Source organism: Aphanomyces invadans (genome assembly GCF_000520115.1).
Source record: "Aphanomyces invadans strain NJM9701 unplaced genomic scaffold supercont1.30, whole genome shotgun sequence".
In the NCBI taxonomy this organism is placed as follows: Eukaryota; Oomycota; class Saprolegniomycetes; order Saprolegniales; family Verrucalvaceae; genus Aphanomyces; species Aphanomyces invadans.
In genome coordinates, this window is record NW_008580175.1 from 551,632 (window position 1) to 572,643 (window position 21,012).

At 56.7% G+C, this 21,012-nt stretch overlaps 8 protein-coding genes across 9 annotated transcripts; 3 read left to right on the forward strand and 5 right to left on the reverse strand.

The window, feature by feature from the left end:
• Positions 1-109: 109 nt before the first annotated feature.
• Positions 110-4,244, reverse strand: H310_11286 (hypothetical protein). The gene is made up of 15 exons (XM_008877890.1): positions 4,135-4,244; positions 3,924-4,081; positions 3,375-3,876; positions 3,119-3,328; positions 2,829-3,008; positions 2,592-2,769; positions 2,301-2,540; positions 2,087-2,254; positions 1,736-2,042; positions 1,485-1,685; positions 1,251-1,437; positions 1,021-1,187; positions 783-967; positions 463-724; positions 110-411 (listed from the first exon to the last, which is right to left on the reverse strand). Exons 1-15 carry the CDS (start codon positions 4,193-4,195, stop codon positions 157-159), a joined length of 3,261 nt encoding a protein of 1,086 aa, XP_008876112.1. The 5' UTR covers positions 4,196-4,244; the 3' UTR covers positions 110-156.
• Positions 4,245-4,670: 426 nt separating this feature from the next.
• H310_11287 (hypothetical protein) lies at positions 4,671-6,022 on the forward strand (the record flags this gene model as incomplete). Its single annotated transcript, XM_008877891.1, has 4 exons — positions 4,671-5,512; positions 5,568-5,705; positions 5,774-5,883; positions 5,937-6,022. 4 exons carry the CDS (start codon positions 4,671-4,673, stop codon positions 6,020-6,022), a joined length of 1,176 nt encoding a protein of 391 aa, XP_008876113.1.
• Positions 6,023-6,256: 234 nt separating this feature from the next.
• Positions 6,257-7,644, forward strand: H310_11288 (hypothetical protein; the record flags this gene model as incomplete). Its single annotated transcript, XM_008877892.1, has 4 exons — positions 6,257-7,164; positions 7,209-7,346; positions 7,404-7,513; positions 7,559-7,644. 4 exons carry the CDS (start codon positions 6,257-6,259, stop codon positions 7,642-7,644), a joined length of 1,242 nt encoding a protein of 413 aa, XP_008876114.1.
• A 34-nt stretch (positions 7,645-7,678) lies between these two features.
• On the reverse strand, positions 7,679-10,904 carry H310_11289 (hypothetical protein; the record flags this gene model as incomplete). The annotated part of the gene is made up of 13 exons (XM_008877893.1): positions 7,679-7,837; positions 7,894-7,947; positions 8,045-8,098; positions 8,161-8,250; positions 8,374-9,033; positions 9,092-9,415; positions 9,471-9,837; positions 9,880-9,935; positions 10,045-10,273; positions 10,326-10,435; positions 10,488-10,622; positions 10,672-10,778; positions 10,829-10,904. 13 exons carry the CDS (start codon positions 10,902-10,904, stop codon positions 7,802-7,804), a joined length of 2,298 nt encoding a protein of 765 aa, XP_008876115.1. The 3' UTR covers positions 7,679-7,801.
• Positions 10,905-11,537: 633 nt separating this feature from the next.
• Positions 11,538-13,305, forward strand: H310_11290 (hypothetical protein; the record flags this gene model as incomplete). Its single annotated transcript, XM_008877894.1, has 5 exons — positions 11,538-11,901; positions 11,948-12,289; positions 12,354-12,430; positions 12,492-12,865; positions 12,915-13,305. The coding sequence occupies 5 exons, from the start codon at positions 11,538-11,540 to the stop codon at positions 13,303-13,305; spliced, it is 1,548 nt and encodes a 515-aa protein (XP_008876116.1).
• Positions 13,306-13,337: 32 nt separating this feature from the next.
• H310_11291 lies at positions 13,338-16,751 on the reverse strand. 2 transcript variants are annotated; one of them, XM_008877896.1, is made up of 14 exons: positions 16,601-16,751; positions 16,364-16,548; positions 16,180-16,314; positions 16,010-16,119; positions 15,729-15,957; positions 15,609-15,664; positions 15,222-15,564; positions 14,838-15,149; positions 14,178-14,659; positions 13,927-14,089; positions 13,782-13,871; positions 13,681-13,734; positions 13,583-13,636; positions 13,338-13,530 (listed from the first exon to the last, which is right to left on the reverse strand). In XM_008877896.1, exons 1-14 carry the CDS (start codon positions 16,698-16,700, stop codon positions 13,495-13,497), a joined length of 2,349 nt encoding a protein of 782 aa, XP_008876118.1. In that variant the 5' UTR covers positions 16,701-16,751; the 3' UTR covers positions 13,338-13,494. The 2 variants fall into 2 exon arrangements, with proteins under 2 accessions (XP_008876118.1, XP_008876117.1); XM_008877895.1 differs by having other exon boundaries at positions 15,201-15,564.
• A 217-nt stretch (positions 16,752-16,968) lies between these two features.
• Positions 16,969-18,239, reverse strand: H310_11292 (hypothetical protein). Its single transcript, XM_008877897.1, has one exon. It carries the CDS (start codon positions 18,135-18,137, stop codon positions 17,091-17,093), a length of 1,047 nt encoding a protein of 348 aa, XP_008876119.1. The 5' UTR covers positions 18,138-18,239; the 3' UTR covers positions 16,969-17,090.
• Positions 18,240-19,108: 869 nt separating this feature from the next.
• H310_11293 (hypothetical protein) lies at positions 19,109-20,852 on the reverse strand (the record flags this gene model as incomplete). The annotated part of the gene is made up of 5 exons (XM_008877898.1): positions 19,109-19,505; positions 19,557-19,936; positions 19,984-20,060; positions 20,119-20,445; positions 20,498-20,852. The coding sequence occupies 5 exons, from the start codon at positions 20,850-20,852 to the stop codon at positions 19,109-19,111; spliced, it is 1,536 nt and encodes a 511-aa protein (XP_008876120.1).
• Between the last annotated feature and the right edge of the window lie 160 nt (positions 20,853-21,012).

Here is a 21,012-nt window from a genome sequence, read left to right on the forward strand (position 1 = left end):
CTTGCCATCCCGTATCCAAGCCAAAGCATTTCTATTCTCTCGAGGTAGCACCTCGCGCAGCAACATGAAGTGAACAACGACGCCCATGGGGACACGGTGGATCACGTCGCTAAGAACGACAAGCCAGAATCAAAATTGGATTGAATGCGAGCAGGGCTAAATGAAAATGTTCTTGGGTAGAATGAGCGGTTGCAAGTCGCAGTCGCGGAGAAAGTCGAGTGGAAAGTCGACGAGCTGGCCTTTGACGTGGCTGAGCTCTTCGACTTCTGGCGGCATCCACTCTGGATGAAGGGCCATGTCGACGCCCACAGTTCGCGACGACAGCATGCGGGAGCTCACGCGGCGCAAAAATTTGCGCAAATCCACCGACGACTCGTCCTGGACTTCCGTCGCCCCCACATCTTTGCCCTTCTACACCCAGACCCATGTCAACCGCAACGCTTCACGAGGACCGCCACGTACATGCACGACAAGAACCCATTTCCGACGGCGAACCCAGCGATACCACAGGGGCACCGATCGTTTGTCGCCCTTGTCGTGCTTGAATGCGCTGAACGAGAACGCGTACTGCCATCCGTCGCTGTCGCAGCATCCCTCCGACACGTCCACCTGCCACGACGCGCTCGGTGTGAACGAGTCGAACGGCATTCCAAACGCATCGCTCCACGCAGTCCGTTCGCCAAAGATCAAATGGTCCGCCGACCAGCCTGACCCCCACGCATACCTGCCGCGATCCACCATCAACGCCTGCTCCAACGTGCATCGCATGATGGCAAGCGTACCGTTGATTCTCGTACACGACGCGGATGTCTTCGTGGAGATGCGCCTCGGGCACCGCGTGAAAATACGACGTAAATTTGTCCGTCGGAAAGCACTGAAACACGCGCTCGTAAATGTCCGTGTTGTTGTTGGCAAGGCTACGAATCGTATGCCATCCAACTTCGCTCGTCGGGTCTTCCAAGTCCATCTGGACATGCCACGAGCAAGCACATGAGTCATCGTCGGCCCGACCGGACGTACCCCCAAGTGCTCCTCAAGCAAGCGACGTCGGAGCCGATGGCCAAAGCGACCGACAGTCGTCGGCTTCCTCCCAAAATGCGCCATTTCCATCGTGCTATCTTCCAGGACGACAGCAATTTCCGAGTCGCGATCACCGCACAAACTGCGATCATTCAAGTTGGCTGACCCTGCCGTCGACGCAATGCCAAATGAGCCGTCCATGTCGTTGGCATATGAAAAGGGGCGTGTACCAATGATAGCCACCCGATCGTCTGCGATCAGCAGCTTGCTGTGAATGTAAATTTGCTCCGTGACAACGTGGCCATTCAAGAGGGCGTGTTGACGGAGCCCAAAAAACGCCACATAATGACTCGGGTCGGGCATGATCTTGGCGAGTCGCTCGAGAAGCGAGTGGCCGCCGCGGCATATCGTGGTGTACTGCACCACGTTAGCGACCACGTTGTTGGGGGCGTTCGAGACCGCACCTGCCAATGCATGACGGCGCGCAAATTCGCAGAGTCGGCCGACGTCACGGCGCCTTCAAAGCATGGCAGGAGCGGCATGATAAACATGACTCGGAACGTTTCGCGCTTGGCGTGGGCGTCGGCAATGCGGTCGTACAGCGCCTCGACGACACGGTTCGACACTGCCACGTCTTGGTCAAAGCCAGAGACAAAGAATTGATTCTACACCAGCCTCGGTTGAGAGCATATGCAAAACGGAATCGTCGAGCGACCTCAATGTAAATAAAGTGTTTGGCGGCACCGATCGTGTCAATGTAGGCCTGTTGGATGCTCTTTTCCGTTTTGACACCGCCAGACCACGGGCACAAACTCCGGACAACCTGGCAGTGGACCTTTTCCCCAACCGTTGGAGACTCGTCGACATGCGGCTGACTCGTGTACGGCACGATGGCGGGGATTCGGGACCGCCGGTGGCAGCTGCGCGTCCGGCTCGCAATCACCGTGTATTTCTTTTGTACCGTGAAGTTCCACCGATGGATGAAATGGCGCGCAATGTCCAGCGCGATGGGCCCTTCCAGCCTACACCATGTCCATGAGAGTTTGGACAGACACAACGCATGGACCTGCAATGGACGTCATGCCACGGCATGCGCGGCACCGATTCCCGGTCAATCAATTCGTGGTGGACGTGCTGGACGTCGACAAAGTCTTTCAGCCGCGGGTTCGAGTAATCTTGGCCCGTCCACGTCGTCGCACCAACGTCGGTCAGCGCATGGTTCGGCGAGTCGAATCTACACCACCGACGCTGTCACGGCGAAACATCCGAGTCGACTGCACCGGCCAAGCGCAATGTCCAAGCCACCGACAAACGCAATCGTTTGATCAATGCACACGATTTTCTCGTGGTGGGACCAGAATTGCGGAATCAAGACAAAATCCGGGTGGCGCAGCACGTAGATATTGGGGCCGACGAGCGACGACTTGGCGAACTTGCTGTCGTTGGGCAAGACCATGTGGTGCTCCCTGTACACGAGCACGTACACTTTCACGCCTCGGGCCGCGGCCTCGCGCAGGACGCTGCGTCAGGATTCGTGTCACGCCAAGACGATCGATTGTGGGGTCGCGTACGTGCTGAGTTCCGACTCGAGACGATCTTGGGCCGACGTCCGAACGAGCGAATAGTGTGGCGAGATCCACCAGCCAGTGATAAAAATCTGCCGCATCGCGCGGCGGAGGTGGCAAAACATGGTCGCGAACGCTTCTTCGCCGTCCACGAGATGCTGCGCGACGTTGGTCGAGTGGGCGTCTACGAGTGAGCAACGCCATGTCGGGACGAGTTGAGCAGCGCTTTGCCCAGCGACTCACCCACAGCCGGACGCATGGGGGCAAACGAGTTGTGTTTGTGGAGCGAGTTGTACATGCACTCGTCCATGGCTTGCTTGAGAGCGTCGTGAAAGTACTGACACTGACCCATAAATTTAAAGTCAATCTCGACAATTGCTGCTGGCGTCGTCACGTGCAGCCCATCCATCATCCAGTGGAGGCCTACGCGACACGACCATGAGCCTCGTACGCCACCAACTTGCGCGACGTCAACAAAGCGCGACGTCAACAAAGGATGCACATAGCTGTCGAGGCTTGGAAAAGCAACGAACCGTGCTTTAGCAGCGTGCTTTTGCTGATGGCGGTGTGCGGCTGGAACAGAATGACGTGCGTTGGCGCCGTGGACCGCACCGTCTCGAAGAACGCAATGCACGTCGGCTTGACCACCATCCATCGCCGGTGACGAAGCAAGTATTGATACATGATGGCGACAAAGTAGAGTCCTGGAATCGCGCTCAAGATGGACGCGGCGACAATGTAACCTACGACAAAAGAACGTCAAGGGTGTTCACGGGAGCGACAGGCCACCTGTCTGGAGCTCCGACACCGTGTCGGACGAGCTCGCCGCGACAAAGATGTTGAACACGCCAACAGGAATGATCACGCAGAGCGAGACGGCGACTGCAATCTCGGCGATGCGCAACAGGTTGTCCTTGGTGAAGTGGAACCCGATGAAGCTGTGGCGGCCATGCAACGTGCCTTTCCGTGATGGCACATACCGCATCTTGACCCATCCTTCCACGAGACTGTCTCCAAGGAGCGGGTCGAACCGAAGCGCGCTGTACTCGACAAATGCCAGCACGCGAGGGTGGCGCCACACCGCCTTGTGCGAGAACACATCGGTCAAGAATGTCTCAATGTTGGCGACTGTGTCCGGTCCCACTTCCACCGGCGTGTGGTGGGCCAGCAACGACGATGGGAACTGAAACACATGACGGAAGTGGAGAGCTTTCTGGAGGAAAAAGTGCAACTGAAACAACCGCGGTGTCGTCGTGCGGATCCGCCACGTTTGGTGGCCCGGTAACGACAGCTGTAGATGATTTAGCCCATTTCGTGGCCAAAATTCATGGCGGCTACCTCAATCACAAACATGTTGTACGTGTACAGGAGAGCTTTCACGCGCTCGACGCCAACGACGCGCACCGTCGGCGCGCAAGGTAAGCGCAAGCTCAGATCGTCATGCAAATTGTGGCTGGACGGTGACTCCAGCGCGTCGTACTCGTCGTCGCATTCCTCTGCACAAGGTTGACATGTAGGAGAGCATCAGGTTGACGATGCTGCGTGCTACCTGATGGGCTGCGCGCCATGATGCGGTCGTTGTCGCCCGATGCGGCCTTGGCGAGCGCCATCGCAAGGATGCAGTTCTTTCGCTAACGGCGTTAGTGACTGATGCCGTCGATTCAGCCAATCCTCGAGCAGAAACAGGTTCATACTATTTGTATTCTTACACTATTTATGGACATCCAGAACGACGAACTTCGTTCGACGCTACTTGGAGTATAGACGGCAATGCTTGGGGCATGGCCGTGCAGCCCCCGCGAAGGGTACATCCTGTCGAGTCGTTCTCGCACTATTCGCCACGCGCCTTTGACGTAGTGCATCCTGAAGAAGTGCCTGATTTGTGCATGTTCCATTGCATGAAATTTGGCCATGTCTATAGGCAGCATGACATCACACACTATTTCTTTCAAAGTCAGTACACTATTTGAAGGAAACTGTTTTGCTTCAAGTCACCAGCCATGAACGAGTCATGCGTTTGATGGGGTCCAGTCTCTCGTGACGCGGTTTTCTTTCATGCGCAGCTTCTCCATTTGCACTCCAAGCATGGCGTGCGCACTCCGTTGCATCCTTGCTGCCGTTGTGGTGCTAGGTGGCGTGTGCATCGGCCAGCCGTCGGCTGCCACCCACGCAGACCCAACGCTGAACCTTGCACCGCTGGACATTGGCCTCACGTGCGCTCAATATCCATTGACACCAACAGTTCTCACGTTTATAGTGGACCAGCCCGACGCCGACATTCTCCTCTTGCACTTTGACTACCTCAACCTGATGGCCCAGGACTCGTTGGCGCTGCGGGCCGTGGTGAACCACACGGTGGGGGAAGTGGTCGACACGATTCGGTCCACATCGACGGCGCCGTTCTTCTCAGTTCCACTGTACACGCCTATGGTAGTGTTGGAGCTCCACATTGTTGGCGGAGCGAGCCGCGGTGACGGACGCTGCTATGGCTTTCACGTGGACGGTGTGCGGACGTCAGCAGTAGACGGCAACAAAGCAGCGTCGGCGAGTGAATCCATTTGCGGAACAGACGACGCCAAGAACACGCAGTGTTTTGTTAGCTCGGGCATGTACACGGCGTCGAAAGCAGTCGTGCGGCTGTTGACGAATCGTGTGGGCTCGTCTGCGTTTTGCACGGGCTGGTTGCTCGGGTGCGAAGGCCACGTCGTCACAAACGAGCATTGTATCCAAGACGCCGTGGATGCTGCCAACACGTTGATTGAATTTATGGCAGAGGGCGTGTCGTGCTCGACAAACTGCAACAGCCAGTTGGCGTGTGGCGCTTCACCGAGGTTGTTTAGTCGCGGGGCAACGTTCATTGCCGCGTCAAAGGACTTGGACTATGCCATCGTCAAGCTCGACCCTGCCGTGATCCCTCAAGGCCTCGGGTTGGTGAACTGCTCTTACTCAATATGGACATGGATGTTCTGAAGAAGGACGTAGGTTTCTCCGGCTGCGTCTGTCTGGACCGCGACTAAATGAGCAAGTGTTCATTCCCCAGCACCCCCTTGGGTGGGGAAAGCAGGTCGCAGCGATGGTAGGGCACGCGCCAGGCACGATCACGACGTTGGCACTGGCTGGGTAACATTGCACGCCTCTCGTGTCGACGGGGTCGATACAAGTTGACGAGCCGCGGGGGAATTGCGTAGGTGTGCGGTGGACCAAGCTGGGTACATGCTTGACACGCAACCGGGATCGTCAGGGTCTCCCGTGGTGTCTGTTCGGGACAACTCGGTCGTGGCGCTGCACCATTGTGGAGGTATATGAGCGCGGCGTTTCCCAGTACGTTTCTGAGCCTCTATGCCACGTTAGGATGCCCCAACGGTGGCATCCAGTCGCAGAAGCTCGTGCACGATTTCGCACGGCGCGGGATCCTTCCCCAATGCAGCATTGCGTAGATTTGCATCCTACAACCGAGTTGAATGGTTGATGGATAGCTTGTAACAGGTGAATGCACCCTCCTTTCTCGTTTCACTTCCAGCCTGCAGCTGCGTGCTGCACGCTGACGGCGCTCGTCGTCACGTTTGAGCACACCCTGGACGGGAGGCCGTTGGCATGGAATCCACCAAGTGTGTTTATGTATCTTGTGCAACGGATTCCTCCACGACTTGCCGGCGAAAGACTCCTGGTCGATGAAGATTGATGGATGGTCGTCGACTTGTCCGATCCATTTGCTCATTGATTTTTCGTCCGTCGAGACCAAGATCGAAGAGATGTCCTTCATCTTTTCGAGCTGGTTCGCCTTGTTGTGTGCGCTCGCAACTGGTCGAGCTTCGCTGAAGCATCCCGACTCGGCGATGGCTCTGACCCCGGTGGACGTTGGCATGACGTGCTCACAGTACCCACGAGCGCCGAGGGTTGTGACGTTTATCGTGGACCAACCTGGGGCGGACATGGTCGTGCTGCACTTTGACCACGTCCAGTTGAGGCCCGGCGACTCGTTGAGCATCTTGGCCGCGACTAACCACACAGTGGGGACCGTCGTCGACACGCTGACGTCGAAAACAACAAGCAGCCCGCTCTATTCCGTGCCAGTCGACGCATCCACGGTTGTCTTGGAGCTACATGTGAATGGCGGCGCCGAGTCAGCGGATGGGTGCTTTGGATTTCACGTGGACGGCGTCCGGACGTCAGCCATCGAGACGTCCGCCGCGTCGGTCGGGGAATCCATTTGTGGCACGGACGATGCCGTGAACGCGCAGTGTTTTGCCAACACGACCAAGTACGTTGCGTCGAAACCCGTCGCTCGTCTGTTGACGCATCGTCCATTCGGATCGTTGTTTTGCACGGGATGGCTCCTTGGATGCGGTGGCCATCTCGTCACGAATGAGCATTGCATTCAGAGTGCCGCCGACGCTGCCAACACAACGTTTGAATTCATGGCGGAAGGCCCGTCGTGCACCGCCAACTGCTCGTTTCAAGGGAGTTGCAAGGCGTCCCCAAGGCAGTGGATTCGCGGGGCAACATTTGTCGCCGCCTCGAAAGACTTGGATTATGCGTTGGTCAAGCTCGACCCGGCCGTGATTCCCCCCGGACTTGGGTACGTGGACTTGCGCGGACCGTCGTCGACATGACTTTGCACAGGTACCTCCAACTGCGTGCGTCTGGGCCGAAACTCAACGAGACCGTGTACATCCCGCAGCACCCGCGTGGCAGGGGAAAGCAAGTGGCTGCAATGCACGGCACCACGCCCGGCGTGATTACATCGTTGACGTTGTCCGGGTAGGCATGTCCTTAAAAAAAACGGAGATGCCGTCGGTCGCTCATGAAATCGTGCAGATGCGCCCCCAACCAAGCAGGATATATGCTGGACACACAGCCTGGCTCTTCTGGCTCGCCCGTGATATCTGCCGTCGACAACACCGTGGTTGCACTGCATCACTGCGGCGGTAAGGGCGAGATCGGCGTGGGCGTGACCAAGTAACATTGTTTAGGCTGTCCAAATGCTGGGATTCAGTCCCAGTGGATCGTCCAAGACATGGTAAAGCGGGGGATTATGCCGCCGTGTGGCGTCGCCTAGCGCGGGTTACGGAAGGAACACTGGGAGTTTCCACGATAGAGGGTTCACCGGCGATTCCGTTTACAGTTAATAGATGAGGACGCTGGTGCGCTTGAATTGCGATGATGTACTTGTCCACTTGCTTCATTCGAAGCGGCGTGCCATGGCCATCAACGAGCTAGACGGCATGTTTGTGCAACATCTTTTGGAACTCCTACATGCAAAGAGACAAGTATCGACAGTCGAAGGCATGGAAGATTCGCCACATACTTCGAGATCAATCTTGCCGTCGTTGTTCCGGTCCATTTGGTAAATGAGCTCGCGCTAGTCGCCTTTGCCGTCAGCCCACCACGATGCACCCAACAGGACGACAGCACATATGCAAGTTGAAACAAGCCAACCACACGCGCGATACACGTACGACATCTTCGTGGTCCAGCGACTGCCCCAGCGACTTGAAAATCGAGATAAACTCCTACACGCGGTCCACACAGCCAGTCAACGCCAACGTCTCCGACGCCCTGGACGTGTGCTTACGTCGACCGTGATGTACCCACTCTTATCCGTGTCGATCATTTTGAACACTTCTCGAATCAGCTGATGCTTGCTGTGCTTGGACGAGTGTTCCTGTACGCAAAGGCATTCGTCAAGCCTTGGTGCCCTCTCGATGGACAGATCGACCAGTGCAACGCCACGATGGCGGTCGCGAGCCGCCGCCGCCGCCGCAAGTGTCCACGTCGGTCAACGTACATGAATATGAGTCCGACACCACGCTTCGAAATCGTCAAAGATCACACCGCCCGACTTGCTCTTGTCGAGGTCGTCCATGATGGTTTGAATTTGGTCGGACGTCATGTCGGGCGAAATTTGCTGGAGGAATCCTTCCATTTCGTACGTGTAAATCTTGCCCGACTTGTCCTTGTCGATCAGGGAAAAAATCGAGTTGATCTCGCGGCGCTCGGTTTCGGCGGCAAACTGGTCTTTCGTCGGATGATGGGAACGATGGCCGAGAGGCGTGTCCGGGAATGGCGGAGGGTCGTGCATGGGTGACATCGGGACTTCCACCGCCATACGACTGCGTGGGGACAACACGGACATGTTACCCCAATCGCTGTCGTCCAAGTGAAACGACGGAAGTTCCTTCATCACGAACTGATGCGGCTTGGATTTGAGGCTGAAGCCACGGCTGCCGCCCCACGCCTTTTCCTGTCCGTTCGTAGGCGCTGCATGGTCGTCTGGGCTAGTCGAGTCGCTCGTGACATGGTCGTTTTCATGTTCGCGCAAGTACAACTTCATTTCCGCAATGAAGCGCAGCGTTCGCAGAGTTTGCCGCGCCTTGACGATGCGCATGACTTTGTTAATTACGCGGGGGGCCTTGAGCGCCTCCACGTTGAACGCAAACAGCCCGTCCTACTCGATCACCGAATCGGTAGGCAATGACATCCGAGCACATGACGAATCGACGTACCCGAGCAATTACAATGGACATGCTTGTCACGATGCAGCTCGGCAAGATCGACACAACCATGCACAGAGCCTTGGCAACCACGTCCATGTCGGTGCGGTTGACCAGATGGGGTAGCGTCCGCAGCAAAAACACACTCAAGTGGAGTGCCGTAAAGAGAAAGACGAGTCGAGTGGAGAAAAGCGCCAAGACCACGCCATTGCCTGTTCCGCCCCCAAGCAATCGCTTCTGGGCGTCTTGGAGTTGCGGAATTGTAAGGTTAACGCCGCCTTGGGGCAGGTCGTGAACGTATGGCGGGACGAAATCGACGAGGGAAGTGTTTTTGTCCTGAGTTGGGGACGGCAGGGACAATTAACGATGGGGCACTGCCCAGGGCGGGTACCTCGGACGGCAGAAGCGGCACGGATTCACTTGGAATGGATGGTGGGGTCGGAACGAGTGGCGCCAAGTTGTGTTGGGCGCGCCACGCAAGGTTGGCGCGGTATCGCTCTGCTTTCTTGAACAGAATCGGCGGCGTCAGCAACTGTCGCATATGTCGAATTCGGCCATAGACAAACTGGTTGAGGAGAACGAGGAATCCACCGGCAATGCCAAAAACAAACACTTCGTTGTCCGGGCCGACGAGCCAGCACGTTGCAAGGAGCGAAATGATGCACACTTCCAGTGCAATCCACGTAATGCCGTCAATTTGGATGAGCTTGGCCATAACTTCCCCCGAAATAATGGTCAAGTACTCATTGAAGGGGAACCTACGACGGTTGAGCCGTCAAGGAGTGTCAAACTCGTCGTACCTGGTATCCCGCTCGAGTTGAAAGTCCTTGGCGAGTTCGTACGCTCGGTGGGGGTCCTGCAAGCACCATGAGCCCCGTGTATTTTTCACGCTCGACAAGTCGTGAACGTCCACGACGTTTGCAATCGAGAAGGCCTGGCACAATCATATCTTTTCGGGACTTTACTGGATGGTTCGATCGAAAGTCGACAAAGCGCCGGCGAAGGCTCACATAAACCATCTCGCGCTTCCGTTTCGTACGTTCATGATTCCACGACCAACTTAGTGACTGTCGCCATGATGTGGCAGGCTCGCTGGCCAAGCAGTAGTCTGCCACAACTACTTGAACGTACGGAGCTCGCCGTTCGAACTCACGGAATTCATTCTGAACTTGGACACCAAACTTGAGCAAGGTCCTGGACAAGAATCATCAAACCAATTTATGCATCTACTGATGCGAGCACATACAAACATAGCATGAGGAATATCACGATGAAGAGAAAGAGCGCCATGTGCAGGAGTTCAATTGTTTCTTCAAGCTCTGCACTTTTGTTGGGACCGAACAACGCTTTAGAGATCTGCGTGTGGTTGTGACAGGACGTGCGTGGAGGAGTTGGTTGCATGTCGTACCTGGCTGAGGTACCCCGACTTGGACATGACAAAAAGGACCGATCCAATGAATCCAAGCGTCGTGAGCTCGCTGAAGATAGTGTTGATGAATGGCATGTTTGTGTCTTCGGTCGATTCCCGAAGCCACTCGGTACCCTACGAATGTTTGAATGTGACACCATCATGCAAAGCGCGTGCTCTGTACACTCTCAAACACGATGGAGAGAAATATGAGCACTGTGATTGTCACGGCCGATGCCACTGCCGCATACAACTTCTCATGCCCAGCTTCTTCCGCACTACTTCCTCCCTCTACGCAAATATGCAATCAAAATGGTTTCATCCAGCCGCGGACTCCATACCATGGTCGCTTTCTTGCGCGGCGCACCATGCCAGCAGGACCGCGCCGACGATCCATCTCCATGAGGCACTCGTCATCACGCCAGGTTGATTGTCGAGCCCCCTCACAGCGATCCTCTTTATCCGGATTACCGGATAAAGAGTAACAAAAGCAAAATATCAAAGCGTATTCAATCAAGTATGAATTATGCACTACAATGGTCCATAGAAAAAGTTGCCACCTAGTCCGAGCACGAGAGCGGGCTGCAGCATGATTCATGATGTCGCCAACATCGAAAGTAGTGTGCAGCAGGTCCAGCGAACTTCGTCATGGCCAGGTGAGTCGCTTCATGATGTTGAAGGAGCTACGGATGCCGTTGCATGCCATGCCAGCAAACAACATATCGGAGTATGTCCCCGACGTATCGGCAGTCTCGCGCGATCTTGACGTGGGGCTGGTTTCCGTGTCCGAGATACGATGGAGCAATGACAGCCCGATGGTCAGGCATTTCGCGCTGACGCGTATGCAAGTTCGTCAGCTGCAGAGATTTTGGACTGGACAGGACATTGTCTCTTCAAGATCTTCATACTGGATATTTGTATGTTATACATTTATCAAGTTCAAACATGTTCGATTAAAAAAGAGGTTTCAGATTTCGTCGAGGCGATCGCAATCCACGGAGACATGGATGGGTCGCCACAACCGAATTGACCTAGCCGACAGGAAGCAGAATGCGTGCAGCAGTGGCGACGTTGGTGCTACTCGCGATCCTGGTCGTCGGCCATGCCCAACGTTACCAGTGCAAAGGCGAAACGTTTCGCCTGCGAAAGCCGTGGAGCATGCTGACTGCGACAGAACGCGCGCGCCACATTGCTGCTGTGGGTGATGCTATGTCGGCAGGATACCATCATCGCTTTGTCGAGATGCACACGGAGCCACAGAGCGAGCGTGAAGCGCACGGGTGCATGTTTATTTACTGGCACCGCAAATTTCTCCTGGGTTACGAGAACATGCTGCGCAGCCTCAAGCCCGAGTATGCATGCCTGACGCTGCCGTACTGGGATTATGCTACGTTGTCCAGTTCGTTTGTGTCTGGTATGCGACGCACCCGTGGCCACAATGTGCTCATCGGTCCAGCTAGGTTCCTGTCAGAGCATGTATAGCTGCGCCACCAACTTGATTGATAGTCTCGGAGGCTTGGCTGACTCGAATGCAAGACGGACGTGGTATCGCATCAACGGCGACCGTATCCACGGCATCGGGTGTGTGCAGCGACCGCCGCTGGACAATTTCTGTCAATCCACGTCGGCTTTTCAGTCCAAGCAATGCATGCGATGTGTCCCACGTGGCGACATCGCGTCGGCTGCCGTGCCTCCCGAGACGAACATCGTGCCGGTCTTTTCACAAATTCTCGGCGGGGCATCGCCGACAACCGGCAAAACGTTTGCCGAAGTCTCGAGCAGCATCCAAAACAACGCGCATAGTACGTCGACAACTCTCGACTGGGCATGCCATGGTAAATCGAAACGACGTCACGCCTGGCGTAGACACGATTCACAATGCCCTTGGGAGCACGATGGCAACATTTCAGTCCCCCAGTGACCCACTCTTCTACCTCCACCACGTACGACTCCATCACTTGCGTGCTGCCAAGTAATTCTTCCGCTCGCCATGTTGTGCAACAGGCCGAAATCGACTTGATGCATCGCATCTACTTCAAATGTGTCGTGGCCGACACCGTGCCCGGCCGCGTGCCGGTGCTGTCGGACAGCGCCAAGCGCAGCGAGAGCGACACTCGCATCTGGCGATCGTGCGTGCGCTACAACGAGACAACGATTCGGTCAACGGATCCCGTCCTGATGCTCGCCGGGCAATACAACCAAGTCAAAATCGACGTCCACAACCCGTCGAGCCCGCTCTACGAATTCTTCAAGGACCTTCCCCGCGCCTACTACAAGTACGTAGACGGCGATGACTTGGGCCGGTTCAGCTATCGATACCAATACACGGGCATGCTGGCCGACATGTTGACCAAGTGCAAACGCTTCATCGCGCCGCAGTACGTTGCACGCGAGCATGCATCGACAGAGTCACGTGAGCGGTCGTAGAACTGCTACGTTCCTGCAAAGCGCCGGGTCCCCGACGAACCCGAGCTACGTCGACCGGTGTGTCGACCGCCCCCGACTTGCTTGTGAAGTTACCGAGCAGTCGTTTCTCGACTACATGTCGAACGTTGCTGGCGAACGAGGGTGGTCCCACGATCACTTGATCGCCCAAGTCGAAGCGTTGGTGTGCATCCACCACCACGAGTGCCTCGGCGGGTGTGCCGACTACTCGGACGAGTTCAAGGCAACCTTTCACCCGATGGGTCCTCCGCGGTGCAAAGTCGTCGTCGATCGTTGGAAAAATGGCCAGCTCCACATCCGCGTCAAGAACTGGCGCGCCATTCTCGCCCGATTCTTTCCATGTGCCCACGACGCTGCCATCGCGAACGCGTGAGTGACAAGCCGCTCGGTGAGCAACGACATGAATGGGTCGGCGCTCTCTTGTTGCATCACATGTAAAATGAACATTCAATGCCTTGCGTGCTCTTGGCCATCCACATCCACGTTTGTATTTCGTCGCAGTCCCAGGCATACCTGGCGCACTCGCGACCATGGCATTCAGCGAACCGTTCGACGCACGCCATTACACGGCATGCTTGTGAAGCATTTTCTCAAACTCCTACAATCGACGGATGGACAAGGCTGTCGAGGATGTGGGTGGGTCGGCATACCTCAAAATCGATCTTGCCGTCGCTGTTGCGATCGATTTGATACACGAGTTCGCGCTGCGGACACCGTCAGTGAAAGCAGCAACCGAGGGACGCCTCACCACATCGTCGTGGTCCAAGGACTGGCCCAGCGCTTTAAAGATGGCGACAAACTCCTACCATGCGTGGTCCAGAACAGCTTACACACTCAAGACAACCCCACCTCGACCGTGATGTACCCACTCCCGTCCGTGTCGATCATCTTGAAGACTTCCCGAATCAAGTGGTGCTTGGAGTGCTTGGACGAGTGTTCCTGCGCACGGACCGACCACGTCAGGGCGCGCGAGCTACGAACGTGTCGGCCGTACGTGGATGTGGGACCGGCACCACTGGTAGAATTCCTCAAACGTGACTTCTCCTGTGTGGTGTTGGTCCAAGACAAGGATGATGCGGGAAATCTGCGCTTCCGTCATGTCGGGGGAGATCACATGCAACAGCGACTGCATCTCGTCGCGCGTGATAGCGCCAGACCTGCAATTTCGGTCAGGCATGCACAGGGTATTCAACATGGATTCAAGCCATCGTTCCCACGTCGATCCGACAACTCGACAGCACGTACTTGTCCCGGTCAAACAGGCAAAAGATCGAGTTGACTTCGCGGCGCTCGGATTCTTCGTCGTATTTGTCGCGTTTGCCGTGCGCTTTGGACCGTGAACTCGGCTCGCTCATGGGGGACATGGGTTCTTCCACGGTAGTTCGCGTGCGGGGGGAGAGGGCGGAGAGCCCGGCGCCGCCCGTCGTCGCCACCGACGCGCTGTGGTCGATCGTCGACTTGTGATGGGTCGGCAGCGCTGGGGACGTTGCGTCGTTGAACGACAGGGACCGGCGGCGGAGGGCGTCGACGTCCGGTGTTGGGACCGTCGCCGTCTCCTTCATGGACGCGGCCTTCTCTTCGTTCGCGTGGTGCTCCCGCAGGTACACTTTCATTTCGGCCACGAACCGAAGCGTGCGCAGCGTTTGGCGCGCCTTCAAGATGCGCATGACCTTATTGATCACACGCGGCACCTTCATCGCTTCCACGTTGAAGCAATACAAGCCATCCTGTTGAATGACGATGGCCATCAGAGCACCGCACTGGGAATGCCCAGAATCTTGACACAGCACACACAGTCGCGCACCCCAACACCATCTCAACGCATTTGGCGGGGGACGGGAACAAAGCCACCGCCCCCCCAACAGCGTCCGGCACCGCCTCGATCGCAATGCCTTTGGAACGTACCCGTGCAATCATGGTCGATACGCTGGCCACAATCAAGCTCGGCAGCGCCAGGAGGATAAAGATGACGCCTTTTTCCAGCGCGTTCATGTCGTTGCGGTGGACCAACTGCCCCGCCGTGCGCATGACAAACACACTCAAGTGCAGTGCCGTGAAAAGGAACACGAGCCGCGTCGAGAAGAGCGCGAGGAGGACGCCGTTGCCGCCCCCGAGCAACGCTTTTTGGGCATCTGCGAGTTGCTGGGGCGTCAACTCGACACCTCCTTGGGGCAGCTGGAGCAAGAAGGGCGGAATGTTGTCCGTCGCGAGCTTCTCCTATGTTGAAACAGGACGTGACCAAGCGCCGCGCGAGGTCGAGTCAACTACCTCGGACGAGAGCAGTGGTACCTTTTCGTCCGACATGCACGGCGACGACGGGAGGAGCGGGAGACCGTGTTGCGCCCGCCACGCCGGTTTAGCACGGTACCGGTCGGCCTTCTTGAAGAGCAGCGGGGGTGTCAAGAGCGTCCTCATCGTGTAGATGCGGCGGTACACGAGTTGGTTGAGTCCGATGAGGATGGCGCCGCCCCCCAACAGGACAAACACCTCGTTGTCGGGGCCGACCCACCAGCAGACGAAAATCAACACGACGATGCAGATTTCGAGCGCAACCCACGTGATCGCGTCGATTTGGATGAGCCGGGCCATGACTTCGCCCGAGATAATGGTCAAGTATTCGTTGAAGGGGAAGCTACCATCGATCAACGGCCTGTCGGAGGTGGTCGTCGGGCCTACCGTGTGTCCTTTTCCAGCTGAAAGTTTTTCGCGAGCTCCTTCGCCTTGTTCGGGTCCTGCCAACACATTTTCACGCATGACCTCTCCCGTGGTTGACGACAGGGTGGCGGTCGGTCGCACCGGGTGGTTCGAGTGGTAGTCGACAAATCGGCGGCGCAGACTCACGTACACCATTTCGCGTTTGCACTTGGCGATGTCTTGCCACCGGCGCCAGCTGAGTTTGGTCCGCCAGGACGTGGCCGGCTCGATCGACAGACAATAGTCTGCCACGACCACCTGGACGTACGGCGCGCGTCGTTCGAACTCGCGCAGTTCATTTTGGACTTGAATGCCAAATTGAAGCAACACACTATCGATCGCTTGATGCCATCGGTCGATGCGACAACGCCCGGTGAACGTACATGCACAGGAGGAGGAAGATGATTACAAACAGAAACAGCGCCATGTGCAGCATCTCGATCGTTTCGAGGAGCTCCATCTCTTTGTCGTGGCCAAACAACGCTTGGGATATCTAGTCAGGGACTCATGAACGACGTGTGTGAGCTATCCACGAATGCGGTGTGGTCGAGACCTGGCCCAAGTACCCCGACTTGGACATGAGAAAGAGGATCGACCCGATGAACCCGAGGGTCGTGAGCTCATTAAAGATTGTGTTGACAAACGGCATGTTGATCTCTTCCGTCGATTCCCGGAGCCACTCGGCACCCTACCGCCCACACGAACGTGAGGTTGCAAGAGTCGAGACCAGCACGCACCATTTCAAACACAATCGAGAGAAAGATCAAGACTGTGATGGTCACGATTGACGCCATCACGTTGTAAAACCCCTCGTCGGCCGATTCGGTCTCCTCGCCGTGTCCACCGCCGCTTTCGTGGCCTCCTTGGGCCGTCGACGTGGCATTTGCCGACTCGTGCCCGGGAGCACTGGTTCCTCCATGGCCTACACGAGCCACAACGTCACAGCCGGTAGTGGACTTCTCCACCTGCAGTACCTTCTGCCAGGGCGGCGCGGGCGACGATGCAGCACCATAGTACGGCGAAGAGTGTGGCACGGGTACCCCAACGCCGGAGCCGCGCTGCCGCCGCTCCCATCAAAGCAAAACTCACAACGCACAGGAACCAACGAACATCAGCATCCGTCGCCCCGCAACGTTTCTCTATTCGAGAACTTTACCAAACCATCGATTGGAACAATCTACGGTCGACCTGTCCCGGAGAATTTCGTGCGCAACGCTTCATGTGGCATGGTTGGGGTGCGCAAGTAGGCACAATTGTCTTGGCGATGCTTCATGTCAGCTATCTACCGGCGGAAGGGCGGAGGCCGTGGCAGGATGCTGCCTTGGGGTGTACGCAAGCTCTACATGGTTGGCCATTTGCACGTGCTTGCGACAATGGGAAAAGGAGCGGTGTAGGCAATGCCATCCACCGCTGTACACATGGACACATTGCTTGGATGAATCACAACCATCTATGTACGAGGGTCTAGGCGCAGCGGTCAAAGTGAGGCGTCGATCGAGAACGATTCCGCTTTGCGGCCATCGCAACCTTGTTCAGCGCTGCTAGGGCATCGAGGCGGCCGCTCGTTTGGGCAACAACCTGCGCACAACGCCACGCAGTAGTGCGCACGTGCGCGACCCGAGCCAAGTAATACAGGATGCGCATGTGGCCACCACATGCGGCGAGATAGATAGCGTTCCACGTGCATGCTTCATGGCGATGGATGTAGAGCCACTTGACAACGTCAAAGTGGCCGCGACCTGCTGCCAAGTCGATGGCTTGCGTCGTGCATCCTTCGTGGCGGTGGTGGTGCAAGAACTGGACCATTTCCAAATGCCCTCGACACGCTGCGAAGTCCATGGCGTCGGTGGTGCACTGCTCAGTTGTGTGATGGTGGAAAAAGGCCATCATGCGCACGTTTCCGCCCGCCGCGATGTCGTCCATGAGGCCTCGTGGCCATTGTCGCGTCCGATGGCGATGCAGCCACTCGACTATTCGTAAATCCCCCTTCATCACAACTTCTTTCATGACGTCGAGCTGATGCGACGAAAACGTGGCAAGGCCAGTGTGATGGAGCCAGTCGCAGACGTCGACGTGGCCATTTCGAGCTGCATGATCCATGGCGGCAGACGTGCAGCCTTCCTTGCGATTCGCATGTAGCCATTGAATGATGTCGAGGTGACCATGTTTTGCAGCAACGTCCATCGCCATGGTGAAATCCAAGCCGGTGCGTTCGTGACAGCGGGAACCGCCGACATGACGCAGTATTGGGAGGTGATTGTACCTCACGGCCACACAAAACGCAATGTGGTGTAGGAGAAAACAGGCCGAGCGTTCTTCAACAAAGTCGAGGACGCGATCGAGGTGCTTCAAGCCATGCTTATCTGTCCAGGAGGCCAGACGGGAAAACGGCCACACCCCCATCGTCGAGAACACATACGAGATGCCAAGCGACTTCACGGCTGGCCATTGAATAGCCACGAGAAGGTCGTGGCCGTCGATACAGAGGCCTTGTTGGTACGATGTCACCATGCGAATCAAATCTTGGGTGCGCAGGACGCAGCTTGCCGCTGGCAAAACTCGTCGATCCGCGGGCGCTTCATGGAGCCTGGTGGAACGGCTCGACAACTCCTCAATTTAGCTCGAATTGTACAGTTTATTTTAAGCGATATCCAGCGTGCAACCCCGAAACCCCGAAACCTCGAAACCCCGACACAAGCATCAACGAGCCGCACGGGTGGACATGGCGGTGTGTTGCTCCGAAATGTCTTCGTGGCGTTGGCTCGAGTGGTGCATTGGCCCGATCGGAATTCGATGAGCACTGGCATGGGAAAGCTACGACCAGAACTACTCCGCCACTCACGGAAGTATGTGACCTCGCCTGGTTTACATCCGTGGAGGCAGCGCAAGGCGTCAGCGCGCTGTGGAATTGGTCGAGAGGTCGCAGTGTGATGCACCCATATTCTGGCTTGAGGCTGCGCAGCATGTTGTCGCACCCGAGGAGGAAGGACCTTGTGTTGCCAGCGGACATGCATGCACCTGTGGGCAGCTTGTTCGCTCTCGGGCTCCGAGTGAAATACGGCAAATCGGTGGTGAAATCCCCGCCGCATGTGTTCGCAATATACAAGTTCATGTCGGCCATGGCTGTGAAGCTCCATGGCTTGCGCACGCGGACGGCATGCGGATCGTACTTGCCAATGGTCTGGGCTACAATTGCGGCAGCGACACACACGAAGCGCCATACCAACCGTGTGCACAAGAACGCTAACAAAAATACGATGCTTGAATAAGCGACTGATGCAGTTCAAGGACGAACGCGTGACTCGAACCGCGCGAAAGGGAGGACGTTTATTCGATCGAGGGCAGCGACGCTAGAGTGCCAGGACCACGCGGAATCATACGAATGCATGAAGGTTTAGGAAGGTCTTGAACGAGCTTGGACGTTCTCGATCAAGCCGTCGACGATGTCACAAACACTGAGAGAAACTCGCGACTATCGATGGTTACATGTACGGCGCTTCCTCTTCGTCATCTGGACATGGAAAGTAGCGGGCCATCACTTGGCGCCACGCGGGCAGTTTGATGAACAGGTCGCTCGCTTTGAGGCGGTCCGTGATCGTTTTGCAGCGCGGGGGACCACGGGGGTGAAACACGCGTTTGAATTCTTCGGTGTAATCGGAGCACCCGCCGAGGCATTCGTCCTGGTGGATGCACACCAGCGCCTCGAGCTGCTCGACCAGCGTGTCGTGCGACCAGCCAAGTTCACCAGCCTTGGTGGACATAAAGTCCAAGAACGACTTCTCCTTCACTTCGCACTCGAGCAACGGTCGCTTTACACAGCGCTGCTGGTAGTGGCTTCTGTTGCCCGTGTACCCGTCTTCTTCGTCCAGAAGCAGCGCCCTGCAATACAACCCCTCAACTCCATCGAGAACGTTGGGAAAGCATGCATACCGTCGCGGAGCCACAAAGTTTCTGCACTTGAGCAGCATGTCGGCCAGCATCCCAGTGTACTGGTATTGGTAGCTGAACCTTCCAAGGTCGTCGCCGTCCGCGTACAGATAATACTCGCGTGGAAGCGCCATGAAGAACTCGTACAGGGGGTTCTTGGGATTGTTCACGTCCATGGGCGCGCTGCCCGCTTCCCCCGAGAACATTCGGACCCAATGCTTTGGCTGGATCACCGTGTTGGACGCCCGTCGGCAGCTCGTCCAGATCCGACGGTCGTTTGCGTTTTGCTTTTCCTTGTCCGTCAGGACCTTTGATCGGTTGGGGGGCGCAGCATCCGCGACGACGCACTTGAAGTAGATGCGATGCATCAAGTCAATTTGAGCCTACACGACCGTCATGACTTGTCTCAACCACGTCGCTGGCCGCGTACGTGATGGGCGTAGAAGAGGACATCGGCGGGGGACTTCAGCGTTCCCATTGCCCCCCCGAGAGCAGCGTGGACCGTATCTAGACGCCACCAAGTCAGCCATACGTACCCGACCGACACCACAACGCAGCAACGTACTGTGCGCTCCCAACTGGATCGAACGCGACGCTGCGCTGAACGAATCGCCTCCGCCAAGGATTTGTGCAAACACTTGGCCAATGTTGGCCTCGGCTGGAACGCGGGCTTGGTCGTAGTTGGCCCGCGGCATGCACCCCATGCACTGGTTTGACTCGAACGCCGAAGTCGACTGACAAAAGTTGTTGAACGGCTTGCCTCGGACACACCCGACGCCGCCCATAATGTCACGGTTGATAAGGTCCCACGACCGCGTCGAAGTCGAATCGACATTCCCGCCCAAGTACGCAATGATGTCGGACGAGCACTGGTTGACGCTTCGGCAGCTTCCTAGACAAACGCCGAGTGAGTACAAACCTCAGATCGTGCGCGGCGACTGTACCCGACGTGTACGAGCTCGACAGGGTTGCGTAGTCCCAGTACGGCAACGTTATGCACGCATATTCCGGCTTGAGGCTGCGCAGCATGTTCTCGTACCCGAGGAGGAACTTGCGATGCCAGTAGATAAACATGCACCCGTGGGCTTCTTGTTCGCTCTCGGGCTCCGAGTGGATTTCGGCAAACCGGTGGTGGAACCCTCGACGCATGCCTTCACCAAGCGCCTCGACGAACAGCTCCTTTTCGGGAGTCGTGAGCAAGCTCCATGGCTTGCGCACGCGGATCTTTTCGCCTTTGCATGGATAGAACGCGGCAGACGCCACGGCCGCAACACTCACGACAACCCACGCCACCCGCATTGAAAAAGTGGCCCAAATGTTCAGCATTCCCTTGGTGGCGAATGAAACGACCCACGACCTTTCGGAGCGACTCTTTAGCAAGTGACGACCCCACAGCTTCGATTCGACGAACAGCCACAAGTCGCATCGAAACGCTACCAAAGATACGATCGCCCTCGTG